Below are 16,575 nucleotides of genomic sequence, written 5' to 3' on the forward strand. Positions count from 1 at the left end.
GCAATCTGCGCAGTCGCATAGCCAGGCTGGCAGCCACGTGCTGCAGCAGACCTCAGTCGGGGCACATGTATCTTGCCTTACATCAATAAGGCACAACAGTTTAGCACCTGTACCACATGGCCTCAGCTTTCGCATCAACACATACCATTTACAGCAAGCAATAGGATATGTCTTAAAGTCTGAGGGGAATGGTCTGCAGTGCAGTCCATGGGGGCATTCATCAGTCAGGAGGCATGGCACAGTTAGTCAAAGACAGTCTGCCAGACCAGTCACAGACTTCAACCACAGTCAGCTGCTTGGTCGGGGTAGTGTCACATGTCGGGGTAGTGTCACATGTCGGGCTGAGTATGGTCTGTGCCTCTGTGCTCCAGGCTTTGTCTCTAGAGGGACCAGTTGGGGATGGTGGCATGGGGACTATCGCAGTCAGGGACATGTATGTCCCCACACCAGGGATCTGAACAAGGGCTAGTACTGGCAGGCCACTTCAGGGGATGGGCCACAAAGGGGGAATGTGGGGAGTGCTGAGGACAGGTAGGCAGTTAAAAATCAAATGATACATGGTTTGAGTGATGACCTTGGGAAGTGTGAAGGCTGTGGTGTTGATGGAATGGGCACCTAGAAAGGATTGTGATGTTGGGAGTCTCAGCAGCATGTTAACGCTGAGGCTGCAAGCCACTGGCAGAGGACCATGCAAACCCCCAAAACATTACTTTGAACTTTAGATTGCTAATCATAAATCTGTTTTAACAATTTGTACAATTATTGAATTGACTACACACGTCTACGTATAACTCTTTGTATTTGTTTAGGAAAAAGGGGGATGTTGTGTTAAGTCTGATAGCTAGAGTACAATACACCTTTAAGGGACACACCCATGATCTCCAGCATATCATGGTATCTGACCTGATGATTAAAGGTCTCACTCTCCAGTTTGCGGAGTCCTTTTGCAGCATGACATACTGAGGAAAGTATCATATAGTTTACATCTAACTGAGCCCAGATATGCAGTTTCTGTGATTATATGTAGATGCCAGGTATAATAAATCTCTATTGAATCCTTCACTACTATGTTATCCACATCTCATTCATATGCTACAAGAGCTAAAATTAAGTATCATCTCAGCAGGTATTCATACCCTGAAGGTAAGAAACGCCCTTCACTGCATCCATGAGAGATAGAGAGTGAAGAACCGATCTGGGTTAAACAGTGACTGTTTATAAAGAAATGATTCCCAGATCTTAAATACCACAACATATCACATTAACAAGGATTTCAGGTCCTTGCTAACAAGGTGCTAAGCCTGATTTTACAAATTCGAATTAAGCATTCCTTGATCCCCTTATGTGGTTGCAACGAGGTTAATGATTAGTGAACTTTATCTTCAACTATCACAAATTCCTGCTGCTGACGATCCAAATTGTCTTTTCTTCTCGCATATGAACTCCCCGAAGTAATGTATATTCTCACCTGCTCCAAGCAAAAATGTAATTGTGAACTATTCCAAATGCATATCTTCTCTGTATACTTGTTAATTTGCTTTCAATTCCCGTTCAGGGTTTGGCTTGTGATACAAATTTTGTGACTTGGCTTAAACTAGCTTTTAAAATCATTATCTGGTGCTAAACAATGTTTGGGGTAAACAGCTTATTTAAAACAGCATTTTTCTGATGAAGGGTCTACGCCCGAAATGTCAGCCTTCCTTTGATGCTGCTTGGTCTGCTGTATTCATCCAGCTCTACACCTTGTTATCTCAGATTCTCCAGCATCTGCAGTTCCTACTATCTCTATTTAAAGTGCACGTTGTTTGGCCATACATTATAGTCATTTCATACGAATGGTGTATAGGTCTTAGGGCTCCTTGGGACTACTGTGTTAACCACATGTGAATAGCTTCTCCTTTTAGTACGAAAGTTTATAACTTAAAATGATGACAGCATCATCTACAAATACAGCAATACATCTGAACTTTAAAGTCACAGTCACTCTTATCCAGTAACATGATTTTTTTTTTTCTATTCATTCAGGGCATGTGGGTGTCACTGGATGGCCAGCATTTATTGTCTGTCCCTTGAGAAGGTAGTGTGAGCTGCCTTCTTGAATCGCTGCGGTCCACCTGCTGTGTTGACCCACAATGCCTCGAGAGGGAATTCCAGGATATTGACTAAGTGACAGTGAAGGAATGGGGATATATTTCCAAGACAGAATGGTGAGTGGCATTGATGGGAATGTGCAGGTGATGGTCTTCCCATGTATCTTCTGCCCTTATCCTTCTAGATGGAAGTGGTCCTGGGTTTAAAAGGTGCTGTCTGAAGAACTTGCAGCTGTGGTTGAGGGAGTGGATGTCTGTGAATGTAGTGCCAATCAAGCAAGCTTCTTGAGTGTTGTTGGAGTTACACCCATCAGGCAGGTGGGGATTATTCCATCACACTCCTGGATTGCAGCTTGTAGATGATGGACAGACTTTGGGAGTCAAGCAGCAAGTTACTTGCCATGATATTCCTAGCCTCTGATATACTTTTGTTGTCACTGCACTTATATGGCAAGTCCAGTTGAGTTTCTGGTCTATGGTAACCCCCAGGATGTTGATAGTGGGGGATTCAGTGATGGTAATACCATTGAATGTCAATGAGCAGTGGTTAGATTGTCTCTTATTGGTGATGGTCATAGCCTAGCCTTTGTGTGGTGCAAATTTTTAAATCTAAATGATTTGCTTTAGACCTGTAGCCTAATTGTAGGAATTTAGATTAACCAAGTCTCTCTAAACTTTGTAGTTTCCTTATTTCCCCCTTTGGAATTTAAATCACCAAAAATTGTTGTTGCTAATTGGAACTTAGAAACATCTGAAATTAAAATAAACTCCCCTTGTCTTTTGATAATTGTGGCAGGAAGCAGTATCCTCAAACACTGCATCACATTTTTAACCTCAAGATCTGTCCAATCTAAAACAGAATTCATTATATTTACTCCAACCATCTAAAATTAAATGTTTACCAAATCAGAAAATAGCACCTACTTTAATGAAAAAGAAATCAATTATGACATACTAAACTGCTTTAAAGACACATACAGGACTGACCACAAGGGGTTAAACTACTAAAATGACAGACATTGGCCTGCAAACACACTACAGGGGCTGTTTATCTAGCCTGACGCTCACTCCAGAACAAATTTGTGCGTGTTACGGATTCAGCAGCAGGCTTTCACAGTCAGTCTTTGGTAAACATTTGAACTAGTTGACAGGTGTCCCTTTTGAGGCTCACTGGCTATAATAGACAGGTCTTTATTTCATTCCAGGTGTGAGCCTTTCTCCTTTTACTCTGGTAGAGACCAATTTCACCCTATACTTAGCATTGGCAGCAACAAAATAATTCCCTGTCTCATCAAAACAGTGCAGTCCCAACTTTTGAACAAATCTGGAAAGTGACTAGGTGACTTTTGCCCTTGTGTTAATCTCCTGTTGCCTAAAGCGAGTTTTTCCAGTTACTCGTTAGTGAAATGAACTAAGAATTCCTGTTCCAAAACACCCAAAATCCTGTCCTGGGTAAACAGCCCTTTATTCCCTACTTGGTCACAACCAATCCCTGTTTTGCTGTAACTTACCTCACCTACCAATGATTGTGATATTGATTGGTCTGCCGTTGATCCTTGATTGTGTTCAAAACCCAGTAGGCAGCCGTAATATCTTCTTGAAGTTCAGCTTCAATTATCTGTTGTCCCCCTCAATTTTTCCCCTTCCTTTGATATGTCTGCATAACAAGTCTTCAGGAATACCACCTTGCAGCTCACACCCTGTCCATATCACGATGTCATTCCACATCTAATTTATCCCTTTTTGTAGTAGACTCTTATCCTGTCAATTACATCTACCTGTCATCTGAATTCTAACTTCAACTGGGTATACTTTCCCCCTGCTGCTGCTCACCTTTAGGCCAACAGCAGACTGCTTTCTTTTGCCTACCTGGACCTCTTCCTCCATTGTTCCCCTTTACCAACCGGGTCATCTAAAATCTGTGCAACCTGAATCCACCCTAGAAATTCCACTACCACCAAACAAAGCAAGTTAATAATAGCCTAAACCTGCATTTTTCATAGCTTCTTCTGGTTACTATTGCTTTTAACACCAGCTCCTGAACACACTAACAGACTAAACATTGACAGACTCGCACATACAAACTAGTTTTCAGCCTTTGACTTTTCCCACAACGTTCCAAACCACTGTGGTACTTCCTGTATAATTTCTACCAACCTCTCCCTAACTCTTGTCCAAGTTTATTTTGCCACTAATTCTATTATTGGTAGACTATCGCTTCTGAACTTGTTTTTTCAGCCCCAAGTACAATTACAACCACCCTCTTATCTTCCTCGTCTCTTTGCTGGACATCCCTCTTGACTTTTTTGCTTTTTCGGTGGATCCCTGGGGATCCTTTTCTTTTCATTTTATCTATTGATTTTGTTTTCATTTCCACCAGAATTTTAGTTAGTTATTGACCCCTTGGGTTCCCAACTAAATGTGTTGTTTTGTTATCACAAATTCCCACTCCTATCTTTATGACGCTCATATCCTGCCTGATTTTCCCTACTATTGTATAATGAACAATGTATAATGAATGACTGGATAGCATCTGTGCTCAGAAGCTTAAAATTGTAAAACTCACGTTTTCCTTCCCTGGGTTTCAACCACTACTTCCAACATATACATCAAGTGTTGGGAGGTATATTAAGGTAATCAGTGGTGATTCTCTCCTAGTGGGAAGTGCCTAGTTTTATCATAATCCAAACCTGTAGGCAAGAACACGCACCTTACTACCACAAGAGATTTTAGAGCCACAGACAATGTTCCATATGTTACTTTCTCACAATTTAGTTATCAATCTAAGTTTTTAAGCAATGAATGTACAAAATTGGCAAGTTTACATGGTATTGCATTTGCCAAGAAATCCATTAACAGAAACAAATTGTGTTTGCCCCAGATTCCATTTCTGCAGAATTATAATACAGCACTGTGGAGGTTCAGACATTTCTCACCTTTATTTCTCATTTATTAGAAATAACTCAAAACCCTGCACTATACCATCATCTATGTTACTTTGGCCAATAATTCATTTTGATATATTACATAAATCATTTATGTTGTATAGTATAACTACTTTTCTCAAAATAGTGTTAAACTCTTCCTGCATGATGATCAAATATTGCAGAACATTTAAGGCCACATGGGTTTGTCACTTGGTAACATTCTATCCACATACGATCTGTACAGTTTTAATTATATGCCTACAGAATATGTCAATTACTTAATAATACTTTCATTTTAAACAAATTTCATACATTCATTTTAAACCTAATTTCAGAAAGACACTTTAAAATGACCCAAATGGGTTACATGTGTGAACATTCTCTACACATTTACACAAAATTAGTTGATTATGGATGTGTAACTTCCCTCTGCTCAGCGTTAGTCATCCATTCATTAAATATTTTGTCCATCATATTCCTTTCCTGCCAGCTTCCATTGTTAACCGTAGGAATTATTTTATCTGGTTTCAACCACTGTACAAATCTCTTCATCTCAAGGTAGCTACTATGTTCACTGTAAGGAACACCTGCAAACATATCACAGTTGTAGAAATAAAAATCAGAAATTAATAATAGGATGGATGTTAATTCTAGGAGCAAATTACTGCAGATGCTGGAATTTGAAATGTAAATAAAAACTGCTGGAGATCACAGTGGGTCAGACAGCATCCATGTAAGAAAGCAAGCTAACGTTTCGAGTCCAGGTGACTCTTCATCAGAACTGAAGTGAAATCTGGAGGGGGCAGCATTTATGCACAAGTGGGAGGAAGGGGTGATTGGAGTGCTGGGCGAGAAAGGATGTTGATAGTTCAGATTAAGTGATTGGAATGAGAGTATGACTGAACCATGGCATGTCTAACTGCCAGACTGGGAGGAACAGACAGTCCCAACTGAGGTGGGAGAAGGGAAGAGAGGGTAACAGCGAATGTAACAAACAAAGCTAAAAGAAGGGGAAGGAATGGGTTCACAATTTGAAGGTGTTGAACTCAATATTGAACCCAGAAGGTTGTAAGCTGCCTAGTTTGAAGATGAGATGTTGCTCCTCCAGTTTGCGTTGTGATTCTCTGGAGTATTGCAGCGTGCCAGGACAGACAAGTGGGCATGGGAGCAAGACACTAAAATGACCAGCTACGGGAATGTCAGGGTCATGTCCACGCACGGATCAGAGGTGTTCTGCAAAGCTGTGATGCTGCCCCCTCCACACTTCACTTCAGCTCTAATGAGAGTCATCTAAATTCAAAATGTTAGCATGCTTTTTCTCCATGGATCCTGCCCGCTGTGCTCGCCAGTATTCTTGGTTTTCATTTGGATGTTAATTCTACCTTCCCCTCCATCCAACAGCAGGGTACTTATTTATTTTGTAATGTATTATTCTCCACTTGTCATTGAGATTTGTTTTTAAGTTGCTGTTTAATTATTAAAAATCTAGGCAAAAGATTTTAAATTGTTGGGTGACTTGAATTGCACTTGATTCTTCAAGTAAGTAAACCTTTACCTTAGCCCACAAAAATAAAAATGAAACTAAGTGAAGTTTCTTTTTTAAACTCACCAAATTTAAGATAAAAATTTGAGTGGAAGGATGAGTGGGAAGGAAGAACACGAAATTGAACAAAATATAAATGAATCATAGCACTGTTTCATTCAAATATGAATGGAATTTCACTTTTTTTGTTATTGCTTTACTGTAAAAAGGATTAAACGAACACGACTCAAAATTGAAATAAAAGCAAATTACAATGGATGCTGGAAATCTGAAATAAAGCCAATTTGGAAACAAACATAGCAAAGAAAACCAAAAAAAAAACTGTGGATGCTAGAAATCAGAAACAAAATCAGACCCATTCTTAAGAAAGGTCACTGGAACCAAAACATTAATTCTGCTTTCTCTCTACAGATACTGCCAGATTCATCAGTTTTCCCCGGAATTTCTGATTTTGTTGGAAAAAATTAACTGGTAGCATTTGTGGACAGAGTGACAGAGTTAATATTTCAAGTCCAAAGTCTGTTCTTTGGAGATGAAGGGCCTGGATATTAATGGTTTTTATGCTGTTGACAAAGTGAAAGAGACACAAATGGGATAGATTCTGATGATACTCAGAGCAACAGACAAAGGAATTACTAATGGTGGAAAAATAGATGTGAATGGTGACAGCAAAGCCAATAAGATGCAAACAGACTTTGCTCTGAAATTATTGTTCTAGTGCCTGAGCAGAAAATCAGATGCCACGTCTCTAGCTTGCATTAAGCTTTGCTGGAACACTGCAGCAAACCTAGAAAATATTGTCTTAAGAACAAGAGGGTTTAATTGAAATGGTAAGCAACTGGAAGGTCAGAGAGATGCTTACAGACAGAGTAGAGGTATCTGCAAAGCAGTCACCCAGACTGCATCCAGTCTTGCTAATTCTAAGGAGACCGCATTGAGTGCAGTGAAGATAATAGACTAGATTGAAAGAAACACAAGTCAAACATCGCTTCACTTGGGCAATGAGAAGGGACAAGGTGAAAGGGCAAGAGCTACATATTCTGTGATTGTGTGGGAATGTGCCATGGGGAGTGATGGAGGAGTGGACCAGGATGTTGTGGGAAGGAATGGTCGTAGTGGAATGCTGACAGAGGCATGGTGGGCAAGAGACAAGAAATGATGTCTAGTGGTGGCCCCTGCTGGGAGTGGCAGAAATGTCAGGCATTCAATCTCTAAATGGAAACATTAGTGGAATGGAAAGTGAGGACAACAGGAACCCTGCCCTTATTCTGGGAGGGAGAGGATGAGGGCAAAAGTGTAGGAAGCGTGTTGGATGTTGTCAAGGGCCTGGCAACCAGGGTGGGGAAGGGGGCAATCCTCAGTTGATGAAAAAGGATAACACGTCAGAGGCACCCCTGTGGAAGGTGGCATAATTAGAACAGATGCGACAGAGAATCTTGGAGATTTGAATGAAGTTCTTACAGGAAGCAGGGTGTAAGGAAGTGTAGTCAGGGTAACTTTTAGAGTCAGTGGATTCATAACGGATATTGGTGGACAGCCTATCCCCAGAAATGGAAACAGTGAGGTGAAGGACGGGAAGGAAAGTCAGAGATGGACCAGGTGAAAAAGAAAGGAAGTTGGAAATTGGAAGCCAGTGAGGAATATTTCCAATTCTGGTTGAGAGCAGGAAGAAGCGTGCATTAAGTCTTCAAAATCCTAGAGAAAGAACTCTGGGGTCCTCCCTTCAAAAGAAGCAGCAGATAGCATTCAGACCATCTTAATGGGGATTAGATGTGTAGAGTGACTGCATATCCATGGTGAAGAAGCAGCAGTTGAGGCCAGGAGACTGGAGATTGTGGAATAGATGTAAAGCATCAGAAGAATCACAAATGCAATGCGCATGGGTAGGCACTATGAGTTTGGAAGCTGTGGAGGGAGATCTCCAGTGGAGACAAAGTCAGTGAAAGTCCTAGAAACAACAGTTTGATGTTCAGGTCATGGCCCAGGAGCGATATTGTAAAGACCAATATCTTTCTATTTTTCAGTAGTTTTGGTCATGGACTTAAACGGGAAAGGAATGGTTTTAAAACCAAGAATTGTTGAAGAATTGCTGCGCTTTTGAAATCAAATAACTTAACACTCATTGTGAGTACCGTTTACCATCAGCTTGAACCAGCAGCTGTGTTTGCAAATGAACTGCAAACAAGATAAAAACCAAAAAAACTGTGGATGCTGTAAATCAGAAACAAAAACACAAGTTGCTGGAAAAGCTCAGCAGGTCTGGCAGCAACTGTGAAGAGAAATAAGACTTAACATTTCGAGTCCGGTGACCCTTCCTCAGAACTGATGGTAGCTAGGAAAATGTCAGTTTATATGCAGAAGATAGGATGGGGAGAGGGGATAAGGAGTAAACAATAGGTGGGGAAAGAGCCCAAAGAGACAGAAGAACCATTGGACAAAGGAGTGGATAACAATCTGGCTAGGAGGGTGAGTAGCTGTTAATGGGGACTGTCAGTGGCTAACAATAGGTAGTGTGTAATTGCAGGCTATGTGATAACAAGTTCTGGTAGCTAGGAAAATGCCAGTTTATATGCAGAAGGTAGGGTAGGGGAGGAGGTAAGGAATAAACGATAGGTGAGGATAGAGCCCAAAGAGAGAGAAGAACAGCTGGACAGACAAACAAGAACAAAAACACAAGTTGCTGGAAAAGTTCAGCAGGTCTAGCAGCATCTGTGAAGAAAAAAAATCAGGTGCTGCCAGACTTATTTAGCTTTTGCAACAACTTCTGTTTTTGTTCCTGATTTACTGAATCTGCAGTTCTTTCGGTTTTTATATGAGCAAACAAGAGCTGTGTACAAGTGGTGATCTGGCTAGCAATAAGCAGCTGATTGGTCCGTGCGTTAGTGAGCAGCTATCAATGACAAAGGCCTTCTGCCTGCCAACAACTGAGAGACTGGGACAACCCTTTAGAACCGAGATTAAAAGGAATTTCTTCAGCCAGAGGGTGGTGAATCTGTGGAAATCATTGCCAGAGAAGGTTGTGGAGGCCAAGACATTGAGTGTCTTTAAGTCAGAGATAGACAGGTTCTTGATTATAAGGGGATCTAGGTTATGGGGAGGAGGCAGGAGAATGGGGTAGAGAAACATATCAGCCAAGATCAAATGGTGGAATAGGCCCCATGGACCAAATAGCCTAATTCTGCCCCTATATCTTACGGCTGGTTCTCAATTGGCTGAACAGCTTGGGATTGTGAACAAGATTGGGAGAAGTCATCAGATCTCCAAAGGTTCAGGAGCTGTTTGTTCTCTGCAGTAAAAACCATTTTAAGCCTTAAGAATACCAGTTTAGTTTTCTTTCACCAGTTGATGTAAGCTGTGATTTTTAAATAATAATTTAAGGCTTAAATCTGTGTGTGAATGTGTTGCCCTTTGCCTCCTGCAAACAAGTGGAAGGACCCGGAGAAGGACAACTGAGAAGCAGCATTCTGACCAGCACATCAATCACCTCAGCAAACCCTGTGAACAGGGACCACTAAACTGCTTTCCCACACTTCTCTCTGCCCATGAGAACAATATTATTTTCTTGTTTGTCTGTATGTGTGCAAGGTGGAGTTTTAACTAGTAGAGTTACATGCCAACGGTTCATAATTGTTCATTTGTTGCTAGTTTATTATTCGTAATAAATAGTGATTTAAGTACAGAAACTTGATCTGTGCTTTCTGACAACGTGGGTCTGAAAGTCAAGTAAATTGGGGAATTCTGCATACTTTAAAAATTTTTTTTATCATTTATGACGACATCGGGAATAGCAAGGCTCAACTTTCAGCACACTAGCCCAGTGAGGTGTAAGAATAGAGGAAGGTGCCTGAGAGTTGGCGCTCAGTCTCTACAAGGTAGAGGTAGAGGTAGAGGTTGGCATGCCATACAGCAAAAGCATCACCCTTGTCAGCAGATTTATAATGAAGCCAGCATTAGATCTGAGAAAATGAGTGCAAAAAGTTCACAAGGAGTCAAGTTAAAATGTTTGAGGATAGTAGAAACATTAAGACGGGCAAGGACAATTCTCAATGAGGAGATCAAGTGCAAGTCGTCAGACAGAGGGGAAGTATTGGAGACAGGTGAAAGGGTCCACAGAGCTGGGAGAGGACTCAAGACTTTACTGTTCCACCTTTACTATATGCACAAAGCTCACAAAAGAAATATACAGAAAATAATTCTAAATGGCAGAATATTTACCTACCATAAATTGTGAACTTTCCTTGAACTCGAGGTTTGATGTCATGCATTGTACCACCCAGGCCTGAGTATGCCCATCCAGTTGGTTTGAATGCTACAATTTGATCATACTTTCCTGGGAACTTGTTCATGTGTGCTTGTAAACCCTAAAATAGGAAACATTATTTAGAGGCACAACAAAATGGAAGGTTTGCATAACAAACTTTTATGAACATTTGATCTTGCCTTTATGGTCTAGATTTTGATTATATGATTTGGAGTTGGTATGAGAAAACCTACTCTGAACTCAAATTCAGGTCTATTAACTTGGAAAGCCTAATTATGTATTAAATGCAACTGCTTAAATGACTCAACACTCGGAGAGGCTTGGAGTACAAGAGTAAGGAAGTCTTAATGCAACTGTACAAGGTGCTGGTAAGACCACATTTGGAGTACTGGGAGCAATTCTAGTCCCCTTATTTAAGGAAAGATATCATTTCATTGGAGGTAGTTTAGACAAGGTTCACTAGTATCATCCCCAGTACACATGGATTGCCTTATGAGCAAAGGCTAAAGAGGTTGGGTCTCTACATACTGGAGTTTAGAGGAATTGGAGGTGATTTCATTGAAATATTTGGATTCTGAAAGGAGCTTGGCCTAGGGTAAATCAAGAATGTTTCCCCTCATGGGACAGTCTAGGACTAGAGGGCATAGTCTAAGAATAAAGGGTGCAAATTTAAGATTAAGAATGAGGAGAAGCCCTTCTCTCAGAGGGTTGAGAGCCTTTGGAACCCCTTGCCACAAAGAGCTATGGGAACAGAGACCTTTTGTATATTTAAGGCGGAGATAAATAGATTCTTGATCGTAAGGGGAATTAAGGGTTATGAGGAAAAAGGAAAGTGGATGCGATGAATGTTAAATCAACCATGATCCTACTGAATGGCACAGCAGGCCAGAGTGTTGAACAGCCTATTTCTGTTGCTATTTCTTATAGTTAGCACTCAAATGAGAAAAAAAGAACAGGGATTAAAAAGAACAATATGGGGTATTGAAAGCACAAAAGCTAGCCAACCGTACACTAATTTTAATGACTAAATTTCCAACATTCACATGCTTTCATATTAAAATGAAGATCCAATCACCAAATAAATTTCAATGGTTTTCTTACTAGAAATTTGTCCTCCTTCAGTGTGTTTCATTCCTTTCAGCTTTAATGATTATTTGGAAGTAGTTTATTCTTTTTATAGCTATTTAGAAACTGCAGCTCCATCAGTAGCTTTTTATGCTATTGGAGCATCAAATAGTTGTGCTTTTAAAAGTGCAGGTCCCCATTAAAAGTACTTCATCTCTAGCCATAAATCTTAATACAAAGCAAAGAATCCTCATGTCGGTCAGCTTTTCACAGAAACTGAAAGTTGCCCCTAGCATTTGCTTGCAAATGAATAAGCGACTAGAATTCTGCTAGTTGACACGCAAAGGATGTTAAGAATATGTGACAACTTTCACAGCCATTTTCCTGATTGAATATAAAAAGAACGAATTGAAAGATCGTATTACAAAAGCAAAATACTGCAGGTGCTGAAAGTCCAAAATAAACAAAATTGCTTAAAATATTCAGCCAGTCAGACTGATGATAGGACTTCAGCTTGAACATAACTCCAGAAAGACAATATAATTACCACATATAAACCTTTTCTTCAAATTAGCAGATATGGCTCCACAGAGAAGAATGAATATTCAATCACACAAAAATTTATTTCCTCGTGAACAATTTTATTTAACAGGTCCAATCAGAAAATTTTGTTGCAGTTGACAAGGAAAATATTTCAGGAAGATGTGGTGCCATCATCCCAAAGACTTAGAATCTGACAGGACAATTATGGAAATCAGCATCCACGGCTCTTTGAGTTTAGTTCAGTTATGGAAAATATGGTCAAGGGATAGAACACGGGATCAAGATTTCCATGACTATATACTAGCCTACTCTGAATTGGCAGCTTACAGTACATTAGGAAAACTTTTACATAAAGATCCACTAATTACGTAGTAATTTATAAAAATAATACAACTTTGTACCCACAATACTGTGAGGAAGAGATCTGAAATCAGTCAATCATGACTGCTATGTTTTCTTCAAGTCAGTGCTTTGTGCAACAGGATTAAGAACTTGGGTGTGATCAGAAAATCTGTCACTGAAAACTACCATTTCAATCATTTTGAAACTTTATATTCAGCTATACAACACATAAAAGGAATTTAGTTTTACACAGTACTTCTGTGTTGTTTGGTGAATCAGCTTGCTTCAGTAGCAACATTCTCTCAAGACAGGTCAAAACCCTTTTCCATGTTATCACATATCCAGGCTGATCCTTTGGTGTAGTATAGCATTATTGGAGGTGTTATCTTTCACAGGGAATGCTCAACTATGATTGGAATAGTTTACATCCATTTGACAGACACAATTAATTTTTTTTTTTTTTAAAAGAAGAGAAGCAGGGTCTTCAACTGATGTCCTGGCCAACATTCATTCAACAAACACTATTTTGTGATTATTCTTCATACTACTGTTTCCAAATTACTGGTTGAATTTCCGCAGAAAGCATTGCAAAAGTAATTTGGGATAACTTGCCAGAATTATTTAAATGCACGTTCTTTCTTCTCTTTTATTGAATTAGCACGTATTACATGTTTGTGTTAAAAAAGCGCTCATTGCAAATTTAAAGCTCACGTTACCATGCACCATGTGGAGGCATTAAATAGTGGGTAGCAGCAAATGTTTTGTGTATCAGCAGACAATGATCATAATGTGAGCAGAGTTTGTAGAGTGTTTCACATGTAGAAACTGAAGTGAAGGATGGGTTATTGGGGTGTGTGTATGTGTGTTGGTGGTGGAGGTGGTGATGGTGTTGGTGGTCTAGGCAGCTGTTGCATGCACTTGTTCATGGCAAGTAAGGCCCTTCCCAGAACCAAGCCTCAACAAGCAGCTTGAAAAGCAGCTGTAACAATAAATGCACTCCAATAGATGCTGGTACGAGACACTCAGAAGGCATGAAACAGAAACACTCTCCATAGGCGTACTGTGCAAACAATGACCTCCTCGGACTTATTCAAGCAATGCCACTTGAATGAGCATACCCTCCCAGTAGCTGTGAAATTGACAGTGGCTTGGATAATTTCAAGGGGTGGCAGGAGACCCAAGTCAAATGTACAATAAATAGCTTATAATAGCACCAGCAAAAGTGACTGATCCCCTGTACTTGTGGGCAGGGTGCACAGAGAGTAGACTGATGTGACCTCACAGAGATGATGATTGTGAGATTTGCCTCCATTGTTGGATTTCCTCAGGTACCAGGGCAAAGGGCTACAATCAGTCGAGCAGTCAAGAGGAGTTCATCAATAAAGGGAATTCCACTCTTTTTTCATGTTCATTTGGTGTGCCTCCACTACCAAATGTGTGCATGATTTCCTGGTAGCTGCCATGATACTTTTATCCAGAGGTAAATCGCAAGTGCCTCAATTGGTCAGGCTACTTAAGTAATTGGCTGCTATGGGGCAAAGGTTACTTGTTGAAGAAATAACTGGTGACACCTAAGTGTAACCTTACAAGGCAGGAACATAGGGAGTAAACTGCCACCATCTAAGTACAGGGGCTATCAAAGAACAGGTGGCGCTCCTGAAACTGTAGAACAGCATTAGAGTTTATCCTTTAATTTTTGTTAAGATGAGGAGGGAGTACATGCCCATTCCATGGGAACAGTAAATTCCCTTCACCTTGTCTTGCACAGATTCCCATCTCGCCATCACTGACTTCCTAATGAGCTGCCACTTAAGCAATGTCAACTATCATCGCCTCCATGAACACAATATCGAGATGTATGACTCCTCCAACGGACCAATTGCTTTCTTGCAAGTTGTTCACTTTTTTCTTGCAAGGTCAAGAGGGAGAAAGTGTTAATATCATGGCCCCCCACCTTAACTGTGATCAGTGTTTCACTCACATGCACTGTCATCATCTCAGAATCCTTACAATGTGGAAACAGGCCATTCAGCCAATTGGATCTGCACCAACCTTCCAAAGGACATTCTACCTAGACCCAGCTCCCCACTCTATCCCTGTTATCCTGAGTTTACCATGGCTAATCCGCCTAGCTTGTACATCCCTGGACATTACGGGGCAATTTAGCATCGCCAATCCATCTAACTTGCACAGCTTTGGACTTTGGGAGGAAACTGGAGCATCAAGCAGAAACCCATGCAGACACGAGGAGAACTTGCAAACTCCACAGTCGCTTAAGGCTGGAACTGAACAGATCAACAGCTCATTGAAGCACTTCCTGCACTTCATCCGTAATATACTGGTAACACAATCTCAGAATTATTATGGCACAGATGGAAGTCTTTTGGCCCATTGTATCTGCAACAGCTCTCGGCATATTTATTTGGTGCCAATCTTCTTGCACACTTCCAGGCAGTCAATTTCATACTGAACTATTCACTGTGACAAAGTTTTTGTTCGGTTCGCATTTGCTTCTTTAGCAAAAGACTTTAAAAATGCACCCTTTGGTTCTCAATTCAAAGAGTGGGTACAGTTTTTCACTATCAACTTTTCCAGGCCTTTGATACTTTTGAAGGCTTTCTTCAAATCTCCCACTTGCCTTTACTTTTCCAAAGGGGGAAAAAAAGATCCAACTTCTCCAATCCTTACTTCTAACTGAAGTGTCTCATCCTTTGAAACATTCTTGTAAACTTCTTGTGCACTGTACCTAATGCATTCTCATTCTGCCTACAGAATAGCACCTATAATGCCCCTACTGATGAAACCTTGAATACTGTGTGCTTTATCAACAGCACTCTATCCTGCCATCTTTAATGATGTATGCACATATACAACCAAGTCTGTTTGCTCCTGCACACTCTTTAGAATGGTATCCTTTATTTTGTACCATCTCTCTATGTTCTTTGTACCAAAGTGCATAGCCTCTCACGTTGTGGCACCAAACTTGATTTGTCACCTATCCACTCACTCCAAAAACGTGTCAATGTTCTTTTGAGGTTCCACACTGTCCTCCTCAGTTTACAATTCTCCCAAGTCCTGTATTGACTGTAAACTTTGAAGTTTGTGTCGAATGTCTGGTGTCAAGACCTAGAAATGGTCCCCAGTCAGGATAGAGCAGCACTGTGCTTCAATTAAGACTTAATCCTACCACTTTTCAATTCAGAAGAGTATATCATTCTCACTGAAATCACTACAGAAATGAGCAAGTTTGATATTCGTGGCTTTCTTACCTTTTCTTGCTGAAATAGCTACATGTTCAAACAATGCACAGAGTATCGCCTGCAACATTTTACTTGTGTGAATTGGACATACTGGCTTAATAAGCATATTGCATAAAACTGATAAGCTAATTATTTGTAATGTATACCTTAATTACCAAAGAGCAAATCTATAAAAGTCTATCGTTACCGCCTGTTATCTACCAATTATAACATTAACCACATTAAAAATCAAGGAGAAAAAACATTCAGCACAACAGATAAAAAGTGAACAATAGATAAGGCTAACTTAATATCCTTTAATAGGGCAGAGTTTCATATCATCATAAAGTGAATCACTAACTAGTTTTACTGTGTTAATGTTGGGTATTCAAATTACAGACCAGTTTGTGGGCTCCAGGATCAAACACCAGGAAAATACTTTAGAATGGAAATTAATCTTTCAGAGTAATTTTTGTAAGGTCCTATCCTTTTCACTTCTATTGCTAAAGCCATTCTATGTGCTTCTGTAATATTGAGTGTAGACAACGTAGTTTACTAAATTTTT

The 16,575-nt window shown here is 40.2% G+C and overlaps 1 protein-coding gene across 2 annotated transcripts in view; it reads right to left on the reverse strand.

Moving 5' to 3' along the window:
• Positions 1 to 4,970: 4,970 nt before the first annotated feature.
• dclre1a (DNA cross-link repair 1A (PSO2 homolog, S. cerevisiae)) overlaps positions 4,971 to 16,575 on the reverse strand; it is a 66,796-nt gene continuing 55,191 nt past the window's right edge. For both annotated transcript variants that reach the window (XM_048609044.1, XM_048609043.1), the window contains 2 exons: positions 10,780 to 10,921; positions 4,971 to 5,604 (listed from right to left, as the gene is read on the reverse strand). In XM_048609044.1, coding sequence (XP_048465001.1) covers positions 5,426 to 5,604; positions 10,780 to 10,921 — 321 coding nt within the window. In that variant the 3' untranslated portion in view covers positions 4,971 to 5,425. The remainder of the gene's footprint in view (positions 5,605 to 10,779; positions 10,922 to 16,575) is intronic.

The sequence above is a fragment of the Rhincodon typus genome, chromosome 20 (assembly GCF_021869965.1).
Source record: "Rhincodon typus isolate 14 chromosome 20, sRhiTyp1.1, whole genome shotgun sequence".
Taxonomy (NCBI): domain Eukaryota; kingdom Metazoa; phylum Chordata; class Chondrichthyes; order Orectolobiformes; family Rhincodontidae; genus Rhincodon; species Rhincodon typus.